The sequence below is a fragment of the Anoplopoma fimbria genome, chromosome 19 (genome assembly GCF_027596085.1).
Source record: "Anoplopoma fimbria isolate UVic2021 breed Golden Eagle Sablefish chromosome 19, Afim_UVic_2022, whole genome shotgun sequence".
Classification (NCBI taxonomy): Eukaryota; Metazoa; Chordata; class Actinopteri; order Perciformes; family Anoplopomatidae; genus Anoplopoma; species Anoplopoma fimbria.
In genome coordinates, this window is record NC_072467.1 from 20053320 (window position 1) to 20076435 (window position 23116).

Here is a 23116-nt window from a genome sequence, read left to right on the forward strand (position 1 = left end):
GGATTTATATTTCAACATGCATGTGTTTTTAAAAGCAATACGGATGAGTATTGCATTCAGCAGACCACGCCAGAGGCCATAGCCTAATAGCGCCGCACATACCGATGATTCAAACTGCCTTACAGCCAAAAAGATTTCCAAGCACTGTTAACACTTTAATCTGAACGCATGTTCTGGTGTCAGGGATGCGATCCATCGACGCGCACTGGTTGGTGGCAGATTGAGCCGTGGTGCTCGGTAATGGCCCATCGCAGGGTTATTCTTCCAGCGTGTCAGGTGCTGGAGAAGGTGTCATGGGCGCGTCCTGGCTCACCAGACTGAAGGCTTCAGTGGAGAGAAAAACGTCCATACATGTTGCGAAAGTAATGTTTAGGGACTCATAGAAGTGCTAGATAGATGTATAAAGGGATCTTCATAAGTAGTTATTCATAATAATAGTTGGCTTATTGATGACATAATAAAAAAGGATGATGTAGACTCATATCAATCATGCAACTATGCACTGACTCATAGTGAATTATAAAAATCCCAAATGTGAGTTTTGAAATATTACATTGTGTTTTTGTTTTTTACATCTTAGTGATCATCTTATTGATCAGACATCAGTTTTTGAACCTGTGATCTCAGTTAATCGCTGCACTGATGCCGGTCACTGTGTATAAGAGATAAGTGGTCAAGTCTCTGCAACTCAAGAGTTTTTGCTTACATGATCACATAATTGCTTGATTCCGATGGAAGGGAATTTATGGTTTCATAATGGTGTTGACTAATGTCTTGGTTTAGTGCAGCTCCCTGCAGCAGACAGCAGAGTATGATTTAAGCGGCCACAACTTTCAATTGTGGTCTAATGAGCTTGTGATTAATTGTAATCAATACCAACGAACTGAAAGGGAATTATGATATCTCATGGACCTCTTTGTTAGATCTAGACAGCGAGTTGTTTTGCTTTTGTGATGGGCAGATCTGGCTGAACCTGCACCTGCTCTCTTGGATTACTGGTCCTAGATTAACATATTAATGTTGGTTTATGGACTAGTTGATAATAATAGTTTAATCCTGTAAAATTGCTCTTTGGCTTGTGTCCACGCACCTGTAATTTGTTAGAATTTTTGCTTATCTTGAATAAAACTGCTTTTTTCCAGATGATCAATTGATAAATGTCTGACCTTCTTCTCCTCCTGGGCACTGTACACCTAAAATGTTTTTGAGCCAAATTTTCATTTCAACGTTATTTGCCGGATGGTGCCATGTGTGACATTTCTCACTGTGTATTTGTTCTGATTGAATCAGAACCATAAATGTGACACACAATGTCAGAGGGATTCTGTGGCCGCCTGTCAGGTGGAGAGCACTTTATGAATCTTGTAAGCTTGACTGCTGCTAATGCATCCTGTGCAGTCCTGTGTACACCCTGAGGACAGTCCCCCTCCTTCATGCTAGGTGAACAAATTTACTCTGCCCAGAAGTAGGCTAACCTACTCCATGCAAGGCATCATCTTACATTTTTTATCTCCCTTTGCTCCATTATGAAATATGTCTGAATATAGCTATTTTGAATTTTGCAATGAGCTGTTCCCTGCCAGCATATTGGCTGTAAGGCGGCTATGGCTTGAGGAGCCTGCACGATGGGGAACCTTTTTACGTAACACACTACCCTGCAGGATGTGGCTGTTCTGTGATGCATTTCAAGGCTACAGCCTCAGCCTCCATTAGTGTCACAGTCGAATGACTCAACATAGCCGTACACTTACTTCTCCTTTGGTTTGAATCTTCAGTCACACACATCTGTCATGTATTATGGCAGACAGGCTAACCTCACCTGAGGCAGAAAATAGAGCTGCCTTCAGCCTCCCCATCTCCACTTCAGTCAGCATGTAACTTTTGAACATGAGCATGAATGTGAGAGAGATTGCTTTTATTCATCTGGTGTATAAATGTTTACTGCAAATTTGTCAAATGCATGAATAGTTTTTTTGCTATGTACACAAAGACAATGCTTTTCCAATTCAATTAATATCTCTATACAAGCAGCATTACTTTGGTGCCCAAAGCAGAACCTTGGATGTTAGCCATGTAAGATTAGGTCATTTTAGACTCGTTTTAGAAGATTAGATTTGTTTCCAGATGTCCTTCTGAGTCCAGGGCGACAAATTCTTGGGCAAAGATTCAAAGCATTAGCTAAAAAGAAGAAAATATCTTGTGTTTGATTTTTGAGAAGACTTTAAACTGATTGGCAGCGTTGGCATTTGCTAGCAACAGGGCTAGTTTGTCCTCTGGCGGGAATTCGTCCTGTGGACTTGTGTCATTGTTAAATTGAATGCACTCTGAGAGGAGATAGCAACACGAGGCATCCTATGCACACCAACGTTTGTGTGCAGAAACACACACACACAAACACACACCCTCATTGCTGCGACTGTCTTCACTGCGTATACAAGTGCTTCTCTCTGTCCTGCTGACAAAACATGTGATTGCTCTCGTCTCGATGCTTCCTTTAGATTGCTCAGCAATTTACGCACCGGCGATCAATAGCGAGATCCACTAATGGTACGCCATTGAGGCAGAGACATGACGTCTTCTATGTTTGCCTGGAGACAGACCTCTCCTCTGTTCATGCCTGAGGAGGAGAAAGGCCCTCAGTCCCCATCTGCCATCTCTGGCTGTCTGAATACAGTTTGCACCGACCGACCATTGATTCTCCCATTGTGGACTGCTCTCTGCATCCATGTGACAAAGCTTTCAGATAGTTCATGGTTTTGTTATCATCATCTTGTAAAATGGTGGTAATTGTTGGCTTTGTATAGCCAAGAGGTAGAAAAGAGAGCCATGCGGGTAAGAGCTGAAGTAAAAAGATTGGGTTGTTTTGGTATTTTTATATATTTTCTCCAGCAAAAATGCCAAACACTTGCTTAGAGCTTCTCAGGTGTAAGATACTGCTGCTTTTCTTGTAGGATGTGATAGCAATCTGGATCTTTGATGCACCCTACATTGTTTTAAATATAGTGTTTTTTCTCTCAAATCGGTGATCTTTGTTTTACTGGATAAAGTTTTTATTGTCTTGGCTGATCTTCTATTTCTGGGGCCGCCGTTGCCTAGTTGAATCTAACGATCTTAAATTGTTGCTCCCGGCACTTCTGGAGGCTAGTTACTCTTGAAGGCAAACCCCAAATGAATAATTATTCAGCCACGCTGAGTTAAAGTTGTTATAGTGTGTGCACGCATAAATGCATGTATATGGCTCATCTAAGTCTTCTGCAGTCCATGATTTGTATCTGCCATGTCTGAGATGAGGATAAAATACTGCCTGCATAAATGGCCTTTTGTTGCTTTACACAAAAGCCGCACAATGCTGAAGATAAAAATAGATATATTTGATTTCAACTACTGGCTTTTTGTCTATTTATAGCATTAAAGCTCCTGGGAAAAATATGTTATTTATTTACTGACAAAGTAAAAAAAAAAGTTTTTGATAAAATGGCTTTAAGATGTAACTTAAAGTGTCTTTTATCATAGAACATTTAATCTGTTCCCCTGCTCTTTATCAGTGTGATTCTGTTTGTTGATAAAGGGCTGAGCTTCCTCTTTGACTCCTGTGTCTCCTACCGGTTTGTCTATCTGCTAAAGTGATGTCTCATTCAAAATCAGATTACTACATTGCCATTAAGATAATGTGGACCGGACAAGCAGGTAGTGTTTGGAAATTACCTGGTATCTCCCCCTGTCAATCAGGATGACATTGATCAATGTCATCAGAGTGTTATGTTGAAGTGGGTTCAAGTTTCATGGGAAGAGATTTTGCTATTGGTCTGTTTCGGAAGCTGAAGGGTTCAACTCCTCAAAATCACATTAAAATAATCGTTAGGGAAAAAATAAAGATTTTGTTTTATAAAAGAGGTCACTGATGAACCGGGTAAAGGATTGATTTACTGAATGATTAATGAATTAGACCTCCTGTGTGTTCTTGATGAATTTAAATGTTGAGTTTAAGTTAAGACATTATTTTGGCGTCATTGAAGAACAATTAACTAGGTCAGTTTTTGACAAGTTTTCCCTTCTTTTGTCTGATTCGTCGCTCATCTTCTCTATTTTTAGACTTTACAATCACAGTAAATCTTTTGGGATTTATCGACTCAATTAGAAGAGGATTACAAATGTGGGCCCCTTCGCCTCCTAATTTATACACAGCGTGATCAACTTTTTGAGATTTTTCCGATAATATTTGACCTCCTACATTACAATAACAGCAGAAAAAAACGTTTGTTAGCTTATTAGCAGAGCAAATGTTATCTGGCCTCATTGGCACACATTCAATTTCCGCAGTAATTTCAAGCGTTGTCCGCTCATCAAATGGTTAATTGCATTTTGCTTGTTGTCAACTTGTACTACAGAGGTTTGTATTTAATGAAGATAAGAAGCAAAAGTGACAGTACTGGAAGGTTAACAAGTTCAGAGGACAGTTTCCCCTAATTAAGTAATCAAGTTTAAGCATCTTAATATGTGTGGGTCTTAATTAAACTCTTTCTCAAACTGTCTCTTGTGTATTTGTTTAACATTTCACTGAGCAGAAAGATAGTGTAATGCACAGTGGACTCCTCAGCCATCTGCTTTTGCACCTTCGTAGATGCAGTCAGATACATTGTTTACAACGCTTTATGTTATTTCGGTCCAGTACAAGGTTATTTTAAATTTCATGCAATTTGAAAATCAGTGGCGTGTGTCTGATTTATTCCCTTGGATTTCAGCCAGAGTGTTGTTTTTGTAGTTGTTAACATGTACATTCCTCATCTGTTTAGATATTTTTTATTCCTTTCATGGTGTTACAAAACAGGCCAGATCATAAGACCTTTGAGCAAGCTGCAAACATGAATGATCTTTTGTATGGAGTAGAGGAGATGTTTTGGATGATTAAAGGTTGGAACAGAACTAATTACCGTTGATGCTGGCAAAGCCTTACCTATACAGCTATATCCCATCTGACAGTAATTATTCCATAATCTTCACATGAAAGCTAGTATTTAGCATCATTTTAAAGTTTAGATTACCTTCATATCCATCATCATTCATATTCTCAGTAATGGGCTGCATTGTTTAATCCTATTTAATCTGGGTTTATCATGGGATTGTGAAAGCTTACTGTAGTTTCAACCGCTTGCATTGTTATCTTGCTGTGCTGGGGATAAAGAACAAGCCCAACGGTGCAGGGAACTGTCCAATTAGGTACGAAAGCGTCTTTCTCATTGGGGCCAAGCCACTCTTGGGGCCTTTGAGCAAGGCCTGTTGCTATGGCGCTGGGAGCATGGGTGGAAGAAACAATTTGCATGCAAGGCTCCCAAGCATAACCAACACACTCCTCATCTCATACTATCACCTTTCAGGTATACTGACTGTTGTTTTTCATGCTATCCCAGTGCATGTTACCTTATAATGGTGATGCATGCTGTTTACAGCTCCGCCCACTTACTGTGATAGCATACTAAACTACAGCCATGAACTCTCCATCAGTTGTGTGTTGAAAATAATGAAACACTGAGGGGGTCAAAGAGGACTTTTACACTAATCAGAAACGTCCTTGGTGAGAAGCATACTAGTTCTTTAGCTGGCCGACCTTTAGCCTTCTCTGTGGAGGGACTGTATGTGTGAGAAGTGTATGGATAGAAGGCTAATTGCAGAGAGAGCCCAAAGGCGAAGGCCTCCTGGCACGTGGAGCGAATACTGAGCTCTTGGGAAGCCTCATTATACATTTAGGGGCGTCCTGTTTTCCCTCTCTCTGGACAGCTGGACAGCTAAATTGTTTGTGGATCAATAGTTTAGCTTCCCACTGCCTCTACAGAGTGAGCGAAGTGCATTTAAACCCAAGAAATCCCATTACCTTTGGCAGAGATGGGAAGCATAGCACTAGGGGCCTCAGCAAGTGCTATTGCTATGCCCATTATTCACTCTGGCTGTTTGTTTACCTGCAGTGTTTCTGCTGAGACCACCCATAGTCATTTTTAATTCCTGTGTTATCAAATTTTCTTTGATTTCCAGTTGCTTTGCTATTCAGCCATAAATATCCCATGGTATCCACATTTGGTGGTTTTTTTCATAGGAGTATTGCTACATGCACTGTATGTTTAAAATCATACATTGAATGCTGTCATGTCCAGGACACTTGAGAGATCCTCACTAAGCTTGATTGAAAGTAACACGTTTGCGTTTTGCAAGCTGATTATATATTAATGCCGCTTGTTATGACCGGAGCCTGGCTGCAGCCTGTCTGTATTGATTCAACACTTATTTAAAATGCCCGTTGTTTTTCAGCTCAGCTCTTTGGTTATGTAAAAGGCAGAGAGAGAAAAGGGATTGAGAGAGAAGCAAAGGGGGGGAGGGGCGGATGGGGGGTATAATGAGAAACGGACAAGAACAAAACATTTGGAGCTCTCCCTTCATTCCTTAGATCAGTGTAACCAGAAATAAAAGCCGGGGCTGGTGCGAGCTCTGGGCTGCGGGGCCGCCGCTGTCCTCTCCTGGCTCCGTCGCTGTTCTGCTGGCGCACTCGCGTCTCACTGGTCAGCCTCCGAGCTCCTTGGGCCCAAGGCTGCATCTCGACATGAAGAGCCCATTGATGTTGGCAACATTAGCATTCGCTGTAGGCGAGCACGACAAACAGGTTGGTTTTTCCGACAGACCTGCTCTCTGTGGATTCCTCTCAAAGGGTCTCAAATCAACCCTCTTGTTGCATAGCTAATGAGTGTGGATAAAAGAGTTCAAAGAATGCTCATGCAGGCCTCTTTAAGTCCAAGCTGTGTGCCATTTGTATAAATCCTAGCCCTGCCAACTGACATGTCAGGGCAACACTGTCACATCTGGCTCACAAACCCACTAGGTGATGTAACCACTGGCGTCATGTTTTCTGTAAGTGCTACGGGGACAATACACCAGCGCTAATAGCTTCCGACAAACTACCCTAAAACGTTCCTGAACAAAAGTTGTTCTTTTTTTTCGGGTTGGCATATCATTATTCAGATCCGAACCAAAGCATTCTGAGGGAATCTGGCTGACTTATGCATGAGATTTGTGCACTAATTATGCTGCAGATTCTTTTCCTTGGCTGGGTCTGTTGCTGCAGGAGCTTTTGTTGCAATCTGCTAATTCACGCTGCTGAAATGATCCTCACAATTTTACTTAGCAACAGCTAATTGCCCCCAGAGAAGAAGCTGCTACTATCACCGCATGAAAAATAACACATGCGATCCATCCCTTTGCTTTAATTATCATGAGTCAGACTGCTGCTTGAACAAGTCATCCTGATGCAAAGAGAGAGAGAGGTCGAGGGCGAGAAGAAGAAGAAGAGAGAGAGAGAGAGAGAGAGAGAAGAGGAAGCCAGCTTCCTAATTGCACATCTTTCTCTTCTACCGCTTTACATATCAGCCTGACTGTAAAATAATTGACGTTAACAGTAAACAGGCAGATAATGAAGTTGTGCATCACAATACCTCCCTTTTTATTCTCATTACTGGCTATCTAGACTCAGGGAGATGCCGACAATCACAACATCAACTCACTCCCCGACTGAAACTATCTTGCACATTATTCCATGGAGAAAAATAAGCCATGCATGAATATTAATATGGCATTTGTTCAGAGTTCAGTTGGGCACAGAGGGGGACTGCCTCCATACTGTATGTGTGGGCCTTGTGCTGAAATGTGTCAGTAGTATAGTGGCCAGTGTCACTGGTTCGATTATTCATGAGGAAGGTGTAATGACAGCGAGTAGGGGGAAAGGGCATTCAGAGGTGAATCTGACCGGGGGAAAGAGCTCTGAATCCTTTTTTTGTGCACACACACGTGTACATGCACGCACACACACACGTACGCGCTCTGACTCTTATCTGCAACACACAGTTCCACTCATGCTGCACACTGAGGGCCGTAGTGTGTGGAGGACAGAGGCTGTGAAGGGCACAGCGTCACAGCCAAGCAAGCACACATAGACTCCACATGCACACTCACACACACACACACACACACACACACACACACACACACACACACACACACACACACACACACACACACACACACACACACACACACACACACACACACACACACACACACACACACACACACAAATGCACAATTGATGGAAAGGGGAGGGGTGGTACTTTTCTTAATTCCCCTGCAACAGAGGACAACAACACAAAACAAAACACTACTCTTCTATATGACTGAAGGGGGGGGGACTTCTGGATGTTATTCACATTGACCCATGACCAACCAGATTATAATTTAACTCCACTACAATTAAATGAAAAAGTTGCAAAAATGAACGTTTGAGACTAACTGTATATATTAAGCACCAAGCACCTCATATCCCTCCTTTTTCATGAAAGGTTTTCAAACAAAACACAAAACTGAAAATATTATCATGGATACAAATTTAGAAATAAGTGAGAAGCTGTTAACACACTTTTTATTATAGGAATAGTTTGACATTCTAAGGAGATGATTCTAATGTCTGTCCGTTAAATATGAAGCTGGAGCCAGGCAGACAGGTAGGTTAGGTTAGCTTAGCATAAAGACTAGAAGCAGGGGAATATGGCTAGCTTTGTTGTTTCCATATTTAACATAAACCTAAACCACCACCGCTCACAAATAAACATATATATATGTTTATGTCACATACAAAAAACAAAGTGTAAAATTGACAATATGTAGTTTTAGAGACTAGTTATTTTCTCGGGCAAGCCCAGTGACTTCTTGGAGTCTTGTCGTCGGCATGAGGTTGCCAGGCAACCAACAGACAAAGCCAGGCTAGCTGTTTTTTTGTCATGTCCATGAAATATGAGACTTGCTGAATACAATATTCTAGGTTAAATTAGGCAGCACGAGTCATGAAAAAAATGGCTTGAAAACCACTGCTCAGTGCTGTAGTTTTACTTATTCACTGGCTTGAATAAAAACCCAACACAATGTAGGTGAAAGGGCCCTGTGAGTACACTTTAGGCAGTCAAGCAAAAGCATCTGTTTGAAGCATAATATATGAAAAGTCTCTTAACCTAGTTTTGTGTTCTGGCTGCGACTGTAGAGAACACAAGCTTGATTGGAAAGGCTGTAAGCTGCGTGGGTGTTTATCTGAGCTGTGTCTTCTGCAGCAGTTGGACTGGGCGCGCAAACAGCTTCATTGCAGCAGAGATAATTTCCTTATGTAAAGTGATAATCTTGTGATCTGAATGCCAGAAAGCTCCTACACATCTGCACCTCCTTACGCTGACACAGCCAAGTAATGACAGGACGTGACACTTTTGTGTTTGAAAAATGTCAGTGTTTGAAGAGACAGCACATTAGCCTAATCTTAGATGCAGAATTACCTTCACATAGTCTGGCAACACGATCTAAGCACTCTTTTCCAATACCTCTGTTCTTCTCTGTTGTTTAAGCGGGCACCTGTTCTGCCTTATGAGCCCTGATCACATGCCGTGACTTGGCCAAGAGGCACCAGATGACTCAGGTCTTTGCCCAGGCTGTGCTCATTGTCAGTCGGCACACACACACACTGCTTCTTCAACAGGCCGTCTGACTGCGGCCATGTGCTTGGCACCAAACACAGGTGACCGGGTTTGTTGACATGGACACTGTGTCCCGAACACGAGCGTATGATGATGGAGGATCTGGTCCTAATGAAGTGTGTATCCCCTTTTTGCAAATACCCATGCATGTACAAATGAACAGAATATTTTAATTAATACAAAGAAAACAATAACAGAGAAACTGTAAATTGAATAAAACTGTAATATATCAGCAAATACTTGCTTGGCCAGCTGTCATACTCAGGTTTCTAGATATTTCAATAAGAGCTCATGCTGACTTTTTTAAATAGTATATTCAAGGATGGAGTTACTTGAGTGCCAAATAACAGGGGAATATAATTTTACACATAAATGCACCCATTGAGAGAGACTGTGGAGCCTGCCGTGGCACAAGTAGTGGAGGAAGACTTCCTGATGGGTTAGGCATGAATATGCATGGCACTGCTTAAAAGCACTGGCACAGACTAATACAGTATGGCAGTCAATGGTTTCACAGAGCAGGCTTTGTGTCGTGTACACTTTCAACTGAGCCTCTTGTTTGAACTGTCGGCCCTGAAGTGGCTCTGCAGAAGTATCAGAAAGACAAAGCTCTCATCTTGTTTATGAAAATCTTTTAATCTTTTAAATGCAACGAGGAGCCTTATTTTATGTTAATTATATTTCCACACTCACTAGTTAATCACTTATTTATCAGTACGATCGTTGGGTGTTTACATTCCACTACCCAGCTCGGTATTATGACTTTTCATTTGGGATTCATTAAGACTTGAGTTAGTTTAAAGAACCGCTAAGTGTAAAGTTACAAAAATAAACAACTTAGCATGTTTGTGGTGCACTAGAGATCGTTAAAAGGGCCTGTTAAAAAGTCCTCCTTCACAGAGACTAAGTGAGGGGGAAGGGGTGGGTGTTATTTCCTGGAATGATGTGTCATCCATCCCCATCGGCCTTTGAGAGAAATTTGAAGTAAACAAATATCTGCACAGTTTACTGTCAAGTTCTTAAAGCTGCAAATTTGGCCATGCTCCCCTTTTGGCTGCTGTCACGTCAAAGCTACAGTGGCATTGGCAGTTAACGGCCACATTGGCTTAACCAAATTAAATTATCCCTCCAAAAGCTTCAGCAAGGCAATAAGTCTTTCTGCTCATGTCTGCCTTTCCCGAGCTTCTTCTACAGTCTGTACTGAAGCTGTGAGGTTTGACGGAAAGATAGTGAATGACGTTGCTTCCACAGGTTTCTCTACAGGGACAGATGCTGCTGAGAATGAAACAAACAAAACAGATCTGGCCGTTTGGCAGATCCATTCCAGACACATTATTCTTGTACAAGCATACAGCAAGCAACAAATGTATATATACTTGTTTATAAGCTGAGCATACAAAATATGGGGACTTGATGTATATGGCAAAGTCAGACTTTAGTGTAATTACTGTGAACAAGAGATAATAAAACCTAAAAGAAAAAGGACATTTCATAATGGCATAAGGGTTTGTGCTGACTCCACTGAAAACAGAGAGTTTATCAATATGGTGAAGTAAGTAAAAGACCTATTTTAAAATAATTTCCCGTTTTCTTTTGCTGTTTTAGAACCGATGAATATTTGTTGTTGAGGCCTGACTCCCTCTTAGCATGGGGAGCAGAGATGTCCGACATAAACAGTTCATCAGGGCTCAACAATGAATATTGTCAGATTGCCCGGGGAAAGTAAAATACCACGTCTAGCTAGTAAATCTGGAAACTTAAAAATGATTAAACAAATAGATTTTTACCGGAGCTGATAATAGAAGGGTAAGTTAAGGAGTGGGCCACTTGTTAAGTTGGGTGGGACTTAACTCCCCCAACTTAACAAGACAATTAAGTTAGGCTTTGTTGTTATTAGATAACCACTAATATGTAAAAATGTACTTTTGGCAAGTAGGTTTGTCACGTGAAAAAAACATGTTGAACCCTGTCACACACAGCCATGAACAGGCAGGCTTGGGTAGTCAGAAAGTAAACATTGATGGTTTTGGACCTTTACTTGGGTTTTGTTGACAAGAGGAAAAATACAGACTAGCACCCGTCTTTGTGTGAAACAGTGGGAAACATGGGAACTCACTGCAGCACTGGAATCAAAGGAGCTTTCTTTCTGTAGTCATCCTAATTCTAGGGTGCTGTGATACCGAGGTATCCAGCCCCGTATTAACAAATCAATCCAGTGCGATTGATCCAGCCTCTCTGACTGAGATTTACCTGAGCTTTACTGACAAACATTGATTTTTCTCACGATGGATTCCATTTCTCAGGCTTCGCTCTGTGTATTCACACAAGTGAATTGATTTATGAATATAAATGATTGGCTGATGTCTCACCCACATCCACAAAGACGTCCCTGTATCTCTTGCAGTGAAAAAGCATCTTCTTTGGCCCGTGACCGTCTCTGACTTTCCTTGTGTCTCAGCGGTCATTATATTCTCATGTTCTTGGAAGGTTTTTTCTTCATTGTTTTTTTTGCCATTTTATAATAAGTATGGTGGTGAAAAGGTCCACACAAGTGTTGAAGCGACGAAACACTGGACCTTGCACTGACAGTGCACACATACAAATTATTCGCACACAGGCCCACCCACACACTCGCTCGCTCACACTTGAATTGTTGGATTTCTCTGACAAAGCTGAAGAAAAATGCAGAAATTAGGCAGCGTGTGGAGGGCAGGATTGTTTGGTCTGACTGCGTGTCAAACCTCTGTGGAGGAAGGTAAAGATTGCAATCCCGCTAATAGTCCCCACTTCAAGACATCTTCTCACCTGCAGTTTGTTCAAACAGTCTTGTGGGCAGACATAGGTAATGAATACAGAATAGCTCAGAGGTGAGATGTTGCTTGTGAAGAGGTTAAAGGAGGGAGTAAGAAGTAAGCTACCATGGACACTATATCTTTATGATTAGGCTTAATGCTTTGAAATACAGCAATAATTAACAGACAGCTTCATAATCAGTGTTTGGTTCCCTACTCTATTGTTAGAGGGAAAGAGATCATGTTTTGTTTATATTGAGCATTGTTTGCATTTGAGTGCTTTGCAGAGAGAGAGTGCAAGAAAGAGAGAGAGAGTGTCATATCTCCGGGACAGCAGGAGACACAAACGTGGGACCTGGGCTCTGTGCTGTGACCTTGTTTGCTAATTAAGTGTCAGACCTATTTTTCCACTCCAGAGAAAGCTCATATCTTAGGGCTTAGATGGCCAGAAGGCGATGGGAACAATGATTTCACTACTATTGGCTGGCTCCTCGGTGTGTATGTGAATTAAAGTCAGGGGTATCATTAGAGATACAACTCTATGGGCTGCCCCTTTCTCATGAATACTGTATAAAGCTGTGAAAATAGATGTAACAACACGGTATAATGCTGCAGAAAATGTCACGTTTGCTGTCAGCATTGGCTCCATTGATCTTTTTCACACAGGCCCAGTTTAGCTCAATCTGAATCCTTACACAAATAGTAAATGTGTCACATGGAAGACAACTCAAGAAGTAGGGTTGAGCAATAAGTCAATATTGTGAAATAAGATTCAGTGTGACCTTGGATTTGAATGATGTGATTTTCTGAGCTGAGTGATGTGGCTCAATAAACTGGCTCATCATTCTGCTTGCTTGCGCATCATAATCAAATTTCAAGCTTATCGCCAGAAAATTAATCTGCAAACAATGTATGGGTTTCAGATTTTCAAATGTGAATATTTTGGGGGATTTCATAGCCTTTTATGATATTTCATTCAATATCTTTGGGATTTGGTCGGAAAATAATAAGTATGGATATTTTAATTTGGCCTGACAGGAATTGTGATGGACATCAATGAACTAAGAAATGAAATCGTTAATAATTCAAGTTATATCACTATGCATATTGGTATTTAGCCATTTGTTTGCAAATGCTGGCCAATGCTTTTATCCATAAATTGTTTCCCAGCTGAATTACAGAAAATGTGCTTTATCACGTAATATATCGCTGTTGTGGTATAAAGATAGTGTGCTAGAGGATTGCATCCTTAGCTGACCCCTACATATGCGTTCTAACTACTAGAGAGATGTTGTATAACAATAGTTCATGTTTTTTCTTTACACTAACGTCAATCTACCATTCCCTTTATATCACATTCAATGTTTATCATTGCGGCTTGAAAATTAGTTGTCTTGACATATTTTCTCTTGTCTCTTTGCATCTAGCCGCCCACTGCATACATTGTATGTGTTTTGTTCAGCGGGCATGAAAATTGCTCTATTTAATGACGCCCTCCTCCCATGTTCTTGAAGATGCAACGCCTCTTAAAGCACAGAGAACAACTCACTGACCCTTCATCTGAAGGATCCTAACTCCATAGAAGGTGCTGCTTCAAGTGAACAACAGATTCCTGGTTTATCCCCTCTTTGTACAGGACATTGTTATATTCTGATGCTGCAGGGCATAAGTGATTGTCTGCACAGTCCTTAAAAGAGCAGCATTGTGTGTGTGAGACATGTTAGCCACTTGACTGCCAATGTTGACCTATATATGAAGACCTGGGTCAAAGGGGGGGCAGTCTGGCCACAGCATAGGGCCGATATCTAGTCTACTGAGTCTTAATGTAGCACCCAGTGACACGACATGCGTCAGACTGTGGCACGCACCGATCGCCAAGAAGAGACAGGAGTTCTGTGGCGTTGGTGAATTCCTCTGGCTGAAACAAAGTGCCTTTATTTTCTGTGTTTATTGTTGTGTGATGCAAAACCACTGCCTTCTGGGTAAGAATGACATGCATGAAAAGCTTCACACATCAACACGCGTTTGCTAGAGACTCTATATCCTCTCTGAGTCATTCTCCCCTCTCTTGATCAATTTTCCTCCTACTCTCATTTTTTTTACTCACTTAGATACTTACATATATCTCCACATTGGATAATTTCCAATTCTTAACCAAATAATCCATATTGTTAAGTGGATTTGTATGCATCTTATGGTGGACAGGACAGTCAGTACAGGACAGGAGAAGATGGATGTGTGGCAAGGATGCAGAAAATTCAGTGTGACTTTAAACCTTATTATCTATGCCTTGATGGCTTCTCTGGTGCAGGGATCAATACAGCCTGACTGGCTCCGGGGGGCTCGGGGCCCACTACAGGAAGCGGATATCTCCAAACTATCCATTATGGATGAGAGGAGGGTTGTATGGAAAATAAAAAAGGAGGAGAAGGAATAGATGAAAAGGCCGATCGGGATAAGAGGATGTAAATACAGGAAAGAGAGGTATGAGAAGAGCGGGAAGTGACGATGGGAGGAAGAGTTAAACCACAGGAAAAGTGAATGAGTGGAGGAGGAAGAGGGGATGAAGATGAAGATTGCAGCAGGGCAGGGAGCCTCGCAGCTGTTTTTTTGTTGTTGTTGCAGCACAGCTGCCTCGCTGTGGATGGTCTCCCTCGTTGTTGTTGTTGTTGTTGTTGTAATGTTTATTTCCAGCTGAGGGAACACAGAACAAATGTAATTGTCTTCTTCCCTCACTCCTACAGTTTGTTCTCAGCCCTGCAACTTTTTGTATTCATCTTGTTGTTGTTCTTCTCCTCCTTCTCCAGCAGCCTCCCTCACATGGCCACGAACTGTAATCTTCTTACTTCTCATTTCTCTGCCGTATTTATTTTTTCTGTGACTGCCATGCTTTCTAGCCATACCCTGTTATCACTCTCCCTCTCCATGTAAAACCCCCATATCAAACCCCATCCCCCTCCTCTCTCTCTCTCTCTCTCTCTCTCTCTCTCTCTCTCTCTCTCTCTCCCTCATCACTCTCATGCTCTCTTTGCTCCCCCTCAAATGTGATGTGAGGTCACAGTTGGGGAGCCCTATGATTTGACAGCTTAATGTTTATATGAGTGTGTGTTTGTTTGTTGTGTGTGTGTGTGTGTGTGTGTGTGTGTGTGTGTGTGTGTGTGTGTGTGTGTGTGTGTGTGTGTGTGTGTGTGTGTGTGTGTGTGTGTGTGTGTGTGTGTGTGTGTGTGTGTGTGTGTGTGTGTGTGTGTGTGTGTGTGTGTGTGTGTGTATAAAGGAGGGGGCTCCAGTGCCTGTGATAGAAGGGTGAAGGATGCCATGGCAGGGGTCGCTAACCAGCAGTAGCAGACTAGCAGTTTTATCCCGAGGCGTACTGTAGCGGAGAGATATACAGCTGGCTACTCTGCTGCCAACTCAACGCTCACAGGGCTGCAACTACAGGCGTGTTGGGGTGAGTCTGCATGCAGCTCAAGGCTGTGTGCTCAGAAAACAGAGGTGGGTGGCAGAGTGCGCTCACTGTTTGGATTGTGTGTGTGCTGTGTGGAAGAGCCAGAGCGAAGAAGTTTCCAAGCTTCTCTTGGGTTATTGTAAACTGTGTCTGTGTGTGTGTGTGTGTGTGTGTGTGTGTGTGTGTGTGTGTGTGTTGTGTGTTCTCCAACACAGCTCGTCGTCTGCTGGCTCTGTGATTTTTGTCCTCTGCAGAGGGAATAGCTCATTATCTGCCCCTCAGAATGAAACAGCCTACCTCAACACTGCAGTGCTGCACATCGAAAGGATGAAGCTATTGAAGCACTGTGTGTGTGTGTGTGTGTGTGTGTGTGTGTGTGTGTGTGTGTGTGTGTGTGTGTGTGTGTGTGTGTGTGTGTGTGTGTGTGTGTGTGTGTGTGTGTGGTCGCTGTACATATGTCTGTTAGTTTGAAGTTTGGTATAAAGAAAGGGAGGGTGGGTATCACAGTACAGTATGTGTGTCTCTCTTGTTGTATCTCCTCATCTGTGTGTCTGGAAGTGCATCATGGGAGTGAGAAAGTCTTGTCATGTTGACATTTTCTCTACCACCGAGGCAGCAGTTCATTCAATATTAATAATTAATTGCTTGTTTTCATTATTATTTTTTGTGCATTGCTACAGTATCTGGTGTCACATGGACAGTGTTTGATTTATGAATATCAAGCCTTATCTCTGAGGTATTTGTCCTATATACCCAGCGTAGCTTCTTAGGCCAAAGACTAGTCAAGCTTTATCATAATGTATGCTGTGATAATGTAATGTGCCCTATATGTGCATTGTTCATCCATGTATGTTGCGTTTGTAGGCCTGCAGTATTGAACAGTGACAGACATGTCACTTGTGGTGAGTGTTTTTCCAGCTTAGAAGCTGTTTCACACGTAAACACCGTATAATGAGAGTCTCCATAACCTTTTTGTAACGGCTTTTATATGTTTCATTTTATGTCATTGGGCCTGTGCCATCAACAGAATGGCATGGTTCCTCTTTCCCTCAGAATTCAGGCACTCTTGCTTTGCTTTGAGATTATGTTGTGAGAGCCAACCCGCCATGTGCAATGGTAATGGAGAGATACTTTCCAACCAAATGAGCAAACTGAAAATTTAATAAATAGCTTTGTAAAAAGGTAAAGTAAATGAAAACACAAGGTGATAAAACCTTGGCTTGAATTTGGCAAATGGGTGTGCCTTTTTAAAGGCCATGGAAACCGGTTTTCTCATTCAGCTTCCTACTGTGAGTTATTGGGTTCAACTTGATCATGTTCTTTTACAGGCTGAATTACTTCTGTGCAACAAAAAGGATTTTGTTGAATAGAAATATGATGAAAGATTTGAGGATGTTTGTGGGTGTCACCAGGTCACTATTAATCCAATCTGATCAAAACTCAAACACACACACACACACACCTGAGGGAAAGGATTAGCATTTGCATATTGCATAACCAGTCCTTTTCAAACTCGTTTTTCAAGGGTCTTCGAAAGATGTTGTTTTTATTTTCTCTCACCTATCAAGTAATCAAAGTAATCCAATTGTTCTCCACTCCCTACCTCATTCCCCAGCTGGCATTTAAAAAAAAAAAGAAGCACTTACCATGAGAGCGGAACGCCTTTCAAGGTAGCTTCATTCACCCAAACCTCTCAGCACTACTCATATTAACGTGCACACAAAAGCTCTTTTGGGCAGGTTGGGCCCAAATGGGGCTCTTCTCCTAAGTCACAAGTTGGCCAGCTTTTCCTGCTCCTATTCACCTTGACTGACTCGTTGAGCAGCAATAAAAGGCTTAGACAAAGAAAAGGATCAGATCCGGGCAATCAGGGGTAATTTACTTTGGCTTAAACTCAAGCCTCGGAGAGACTGTAGCTGTGTCGGTCTTATTATCAATCCACCATAAACAGCAAAGCCTTATAAACATTATGCAAGTTAATTCATTCATGCGTGGCGTGAATACGTTCTGATGCACTAACCTGCTTTGAACCTGCAGAACATGAGGTGACAGTTCTCTACGTTAAACAGGACAGCTGGTGACACACACATAGCTACTTATTCAACCACTTTCATCTCCATAAACCAGCTCACAGCTAAAGAAACCCAAGAGGGTGTTTGTGGGAATAAAACCATTTAAACATGGTAACAATCGATGTTAGAGGTAAAGAATAATGGATTGGCTGTTACAAGCAGAAGAAGAAGGTTATAGACCCCCAAATCTCTGTAGAAAGTATTTTTCAGTGCAGGAAAAAGAACCATGAACATCGCCATTCGATATGTATTTCTATTCTTCCTTTTTATACACCAGTCTCCTCGTTATACTGCTGACATGCAACTCCACATCAAATGTGATCATAGGGAGCAGAAACCAGGGTGTGACAGATATCTGACGGCTAAAAGTCTTACCTCAAATGAGGCTCACGTGCCTTCCATCAGCGTTAAATAGTTTAATCTAGTCCATGTTAACACCAGATCTAGTTAAACCGCATTTACAGTGGAGCAAAAAGGACCAAATGTGGGTAGAATTAAGTGATGTCACCGTTCACTTTGCTACTGATACTCTAGATAGATAATTGGTGAATCGTGGGATGGTTTTTTATTTCACTGCTTATGATCTAAAATTACAGCCAGTTTAATGTATTAAACAGAAAGCCAGGTTGTCAATGGAAAACTCGTCACACACATTTAGTGCGAGTTTGAAAGACATAATTTAGACAATGTGCTGTTTTTCTTTAATTGTTTATTCTTTTTTTTGCTGTAGAGCATAATTACTTGTCCCAAGTAAAACAGGTCACTAATCCGAGGAGAATATGAGTGTATAATGAATATCAACTTTAGTATTAGTATGAGAAAATGAATTCAGTCCTTCCCCAATCATAAGTGCAGTTGACATCCAATGGGCTCCCAGTTGCAGACTTTCCAATATTAAAGCAATTCCTAACCCATCTTGTGCCCCAAATTATATATATCAAAGAACTATACCTAATTGAAACAAACAGCAACATTATCTATAAATGCTATATATGTCTGTCGTGGTCAGAGTGGTATCGTGAAACAACACAAACACTACTTACCCACTCTGAATGTACCGCAACTCTTTAACACAGACAGAAAGGAGGAAATTATCCTCTTTTTATTCCCATCAGTGGTGGGAATGTGCTGAGTCAGAAGTCTTGGGTAAATCACATCCCGAAGAAAAAGAGCCAGAGCCATGAAGCCAGCCAGACACCGGTCGTATGCTCTGCCGCTGCGCTCTGCCCTGCTCCACATGCTGGATGCTTCTGACAGATTTCAATCGGTTGTGATCAGCCAAGGGAGCTCATGGTTTATGGAAAGTAGCGGAGTGATTGCTAATGAGAAATAAATGATACTTCTCGCTTCTTTACACAACTCTCCTGACTTTTGATTGTCCTGTCTGGCTGTTCTTAATGGAAGCCATTAGGTTGGATTTGATCTCAAGTGTCAACTGCAGCTCTCCTCTTGACTGGATCCATTAGCTTTGATGACTTGAAGGTTAAGTGCAGACATTTGTACATTTTAGTAACAAATGCAATGACTTTTATCTGCTTTCAGCAATGAAACACGCTGCTGTCACTCCATAATCCCTTTTATTTTCTGTAATCACTTATGTAAATTGAATGACCCACAAAGTTGATGTTACTAACAACCTCAGATTATACTAGTGGATCTTCTTTTTTACGGTATTTTATAATTCTCCAGTCCTGTCTGGGTCATTCCCAATCCCTCCATGACATAACTTAAGGCCTTACGAGTGAATCATATCAATTAAGATGCAATTTCTTCCCTTTAGAGCTTGGGCTGGACATAAATTACGCAGTAAGATAGATGGTAATGGGGTATCTGGACCTCTGCATGATTAAGCATCATGGAATCCAATAATTTAAATCAATTCATTGCACTCTGTTTTGTTGTCCCAGCACAAAGCCTGCCTTTTTCCCCCAGCCTGATCATGCAATTTATCATGTTGTCAAATGTGGCTGGGCTAAAAATGCTGCTGCATGTTTTAATACCAAACTTAGACTCAGACTAATTATTCTTGTGGGCAATATAAGGCCCCAAATCTCCCAAATCTGCTCTAGTGCCCCCTCTACCAAATCCCTGCACCACTTACTCTGCAATTTCCCAAGTTAATGCAACCCAAAGGCACAATGTGAGAGTTTGTGTAATGGTGGCAGCCTCCTGTCCACAGAACAGAGTGGAAATCACTTAAACTTCATGTCAACACACAGGCTAAGCATAAAACTCACAACAACTGGGAGCTGCTGAATAATATATCATCATTAGGCTGTTAGACTATGAGAAGCTCCACTGGAGACGTATGGGCTTCAGTATCTGGCCTAATGGCTCTTGACCACTTAGCTTTTTCTTTACCTTTCTCTGTTGTTTTATATTTTCGTGGTCCGGTGACTTCAGTTTACCTTTGGGTGACCAACTGTAGCTTCTTAAAAACTGGAGCTTTGAGATATTCAATATGCACATTTGTTAATAAAAGTGGAAGAAAGTAAAAGCAAGGAGAGTAGATAAATTAACTTCAAAGAAGCGCTCAATTATTGTTGGCTTTCTTTCGTAAGAGAAATAGAACAGAAGAAGGGAAATACAAAAGACTGAAAGAAATTAACTTCAGAATGTGCTTCGGACTGGGAGAATGATATCAACTTTCAAGTTAATAATCCATATCGCAGCAACAGCCTTATCGTCCCTTTGTCGGTCTCGTACTGACAAAAAAAATACTTCTTTTTTTGCAAAGCAAGCATTTTTTTTGTCTTTGTCAGCTCCTCACAAATGGCCATCTTTTCCAGAAGAAAAATTGTTGTCTCTGCAGCGGAACATGAATTTATGACAGTGCTGATGACACGTCTGGACCGCTGCCAGGCTCATGATGAGAGTGCTGGTGGATTGGGGTTAAAGTTGGGGTGCTGGTGGAGAAGGGGGTGAAATTGTGTGTGTGTGTCTGTGTGTGTGAGTGGGGTGGGATGGCTTAAAAGATTAGACCCCTCTTCCCCCTGTGGAGCACTCTCACTGGAGGGAGGCTTCTTCTCTGGTGTCCCATTTGCACGGCTCCCTGTCCTGCTTGGGGAATTATCCTTTTCTCTCTTTGCACCATCTTCCCTTCCCTCCTCCTTGCACCTTGGAGAGAGTGCTTCCATCCAGCAGCTCGGCTCGTTTCTGTGAGGCAGACAATGGAGCGGAGTATTTAGGACACTTGGCAGGGTAGGCATGTTGGAGGGGATGGGGGACACGGGCTGCTAAGTAGCTCATCTTGTCACATAGCCACTGGCGTGATAGTCCTCCTCTGCAAGGTAAGCACTGTGCAGAGCCGCACCACACACTCTCCATGCCCTGATTGTGTTACCATGCTTCTCTTATAGCTTTTTGTGATGATTGTTTTCCACTAATTGGTAACCTCCTTCTCCTTCTTGACCACGCAATTAAACAATCAGTTTGTCAAGTTAATCTGTAGCCTATTGTTGGATTCACACCCTCTAATCCTATAAACGGATGAATGGGATACGTTGTGAGGAAAGGCTCCACTTAGATTCATCTTTCTATTGTTTGCATGTATTGTAGCTGCCCAGTGCAGAAGAAATGCACTGCATTCACACTTTCCCTCTGAGGCCTTTTCTTTTGTGCAATCTGAAGGTATTGATTGTTTTCTCAGTGTTCTTCAGGACGCACTAATTGCAATAAATGAACTCTTCTTGTAGGATTCCCTCTGTCACTTAGTAATTACAGTTATTTACAGCACAGTGAACAACCATCAGTGAGAGCATGCCTCTGCTCTCCTATAGAAGCCACTATCTTTATTGGACAGATCTGGCATGAAGTAATTAAGTTGAGCACTCTTTCTTTATAGAGTGCACGTCTCGTCTGACCTTTGCCTATATGGGGCAATTTATCATACATGATGTGACATACTTTCCATACTTAGAAGCACATATAGTATTTCATATCTTGAGTTTTATCCTTTATCACACTCTTTGATGGCTGTTCCAATGAAAGGTTAATGCATTTCTGTTTTACAATAAATTACCTTAACATTAAAAGAACTGCAAACCAGTTTAATATTATGACAGATTTCAGTGGTAACATCCAGGTTGCCGACATAAGAGGGCACATTTATTCATAGGTACCTGCTCTGCTCTAACATTCAATCCATTTGGATTTAAAATTTTGGTAGACTTAAAATTATTATCAAGGCCTATTTGGAATTGGATTCTCATCTTTTAATATACCAAATTTAAAATCATCTTTGTCCAGTCCGTATATGGACATTTTATGTCACACTGTCAAGAAATTTTTGCTTCGATCCTGAAAGAGTAAGGAAGTACCTAATATTATGATTTGGCATGAATATCTGCTCTGTTCAATGGAAGCAGAGAGAAGGATCAGATGGTTTTTTTGCCCGTCTGCTGACTCTGCTCTCTCTTTGCAGGTGAAGAAGATCTCAATATGGATCAAAATAGTTTAGTTTTTCTGTCCTTTTTAAAAAATGTGTACCATTCTGTGAAACATTTGACTCACCAAGTGAACACCCAATAGGATGGGAGAGGTAATAAGCAGTTAGAGAAATGGAAAAAAAGCAAAGGTATAAATCATCACTTTACTCACCCATGATAGCTAAATTATTATCTGTCATTCCATGTTCTCGGTTTGTCACTCGCAACTCAGAAATGGCATTAAATGATGGCTTCCTCTTTCTTTGCCTGTCAGTGAAGAAACTCACACTGTGACATGAAAGGCAAAAGTTTTTTTTATGATTCAAGTCGCATGGTTGCTATTTCCCCTCTGCATTGGTTCATACACATTACCTGAATTGAGGTTAATGAAATTCATACAGAAGTGCAGCTCCAGATCTCATGTACTGATTGACTGGAGTCATTGACATTCAGGTCAGCTGAGGTTGCTGCTAGCTTGTGTGGCCCTGAGAAGGGGTGGGGGGTGCATTGTGTTGACTGCAGCGGTTGGGATAAATAGCTTACATTAGCATGACTGGGTCTATTGGGTGAGAGACAGAGAGAGTGAATGAGGGAGGGAGAGAGGGAAGGGGGTGGGATAGACTGACACGGATCGTCTGCAGCTGGATTACATCATGAATAATACTGTACTTCTTACTGAGACATGCTGTCAGTTCTCTGGGTTCATGAGGTATGGAGGTATTTTTGCATGGTATGGTAAAAAAAAAAAGATTAGATAGCATACCACACACCAAGTTATAACAGCCTGAAAATGAATACAGACTAAATTCACACCGCACTAACGCAGTTG

At 41.6% G+C, this 23116-nt stretch overlaps 1 protein-coding gene across 2 annotated transcripts in view; it reads left to right on the top strand.

The window, feature by feature from the left end:
• The first annotated feature begins 12395 nt into the window (after window positions 1–12395).
• The window catches only part of LOC129107716 (contactin-1a-like), a 48208-nt gene continuing 37487 nt past the window's right edge, over window positions 12396–23116 (top strand). Inside the window, exon 1 of one of the 2 annotated variants that reach the window (XM_054619221.1) lies at window positions 12396–12460. In XM_054619221.1, the coding sequence (XP_054475196.1) occupies window positions 12424–12460 (37 nt within the window). In that variant the 5' untranslated portion in view covers window positions 12396–12423. Of the gene's footprint in view, window positions 12461–22955; window positions 22997–23116 lie in introns of those variants that run through there. The other variant, XM_054619222.1, reaches the window with a different exon arrangement.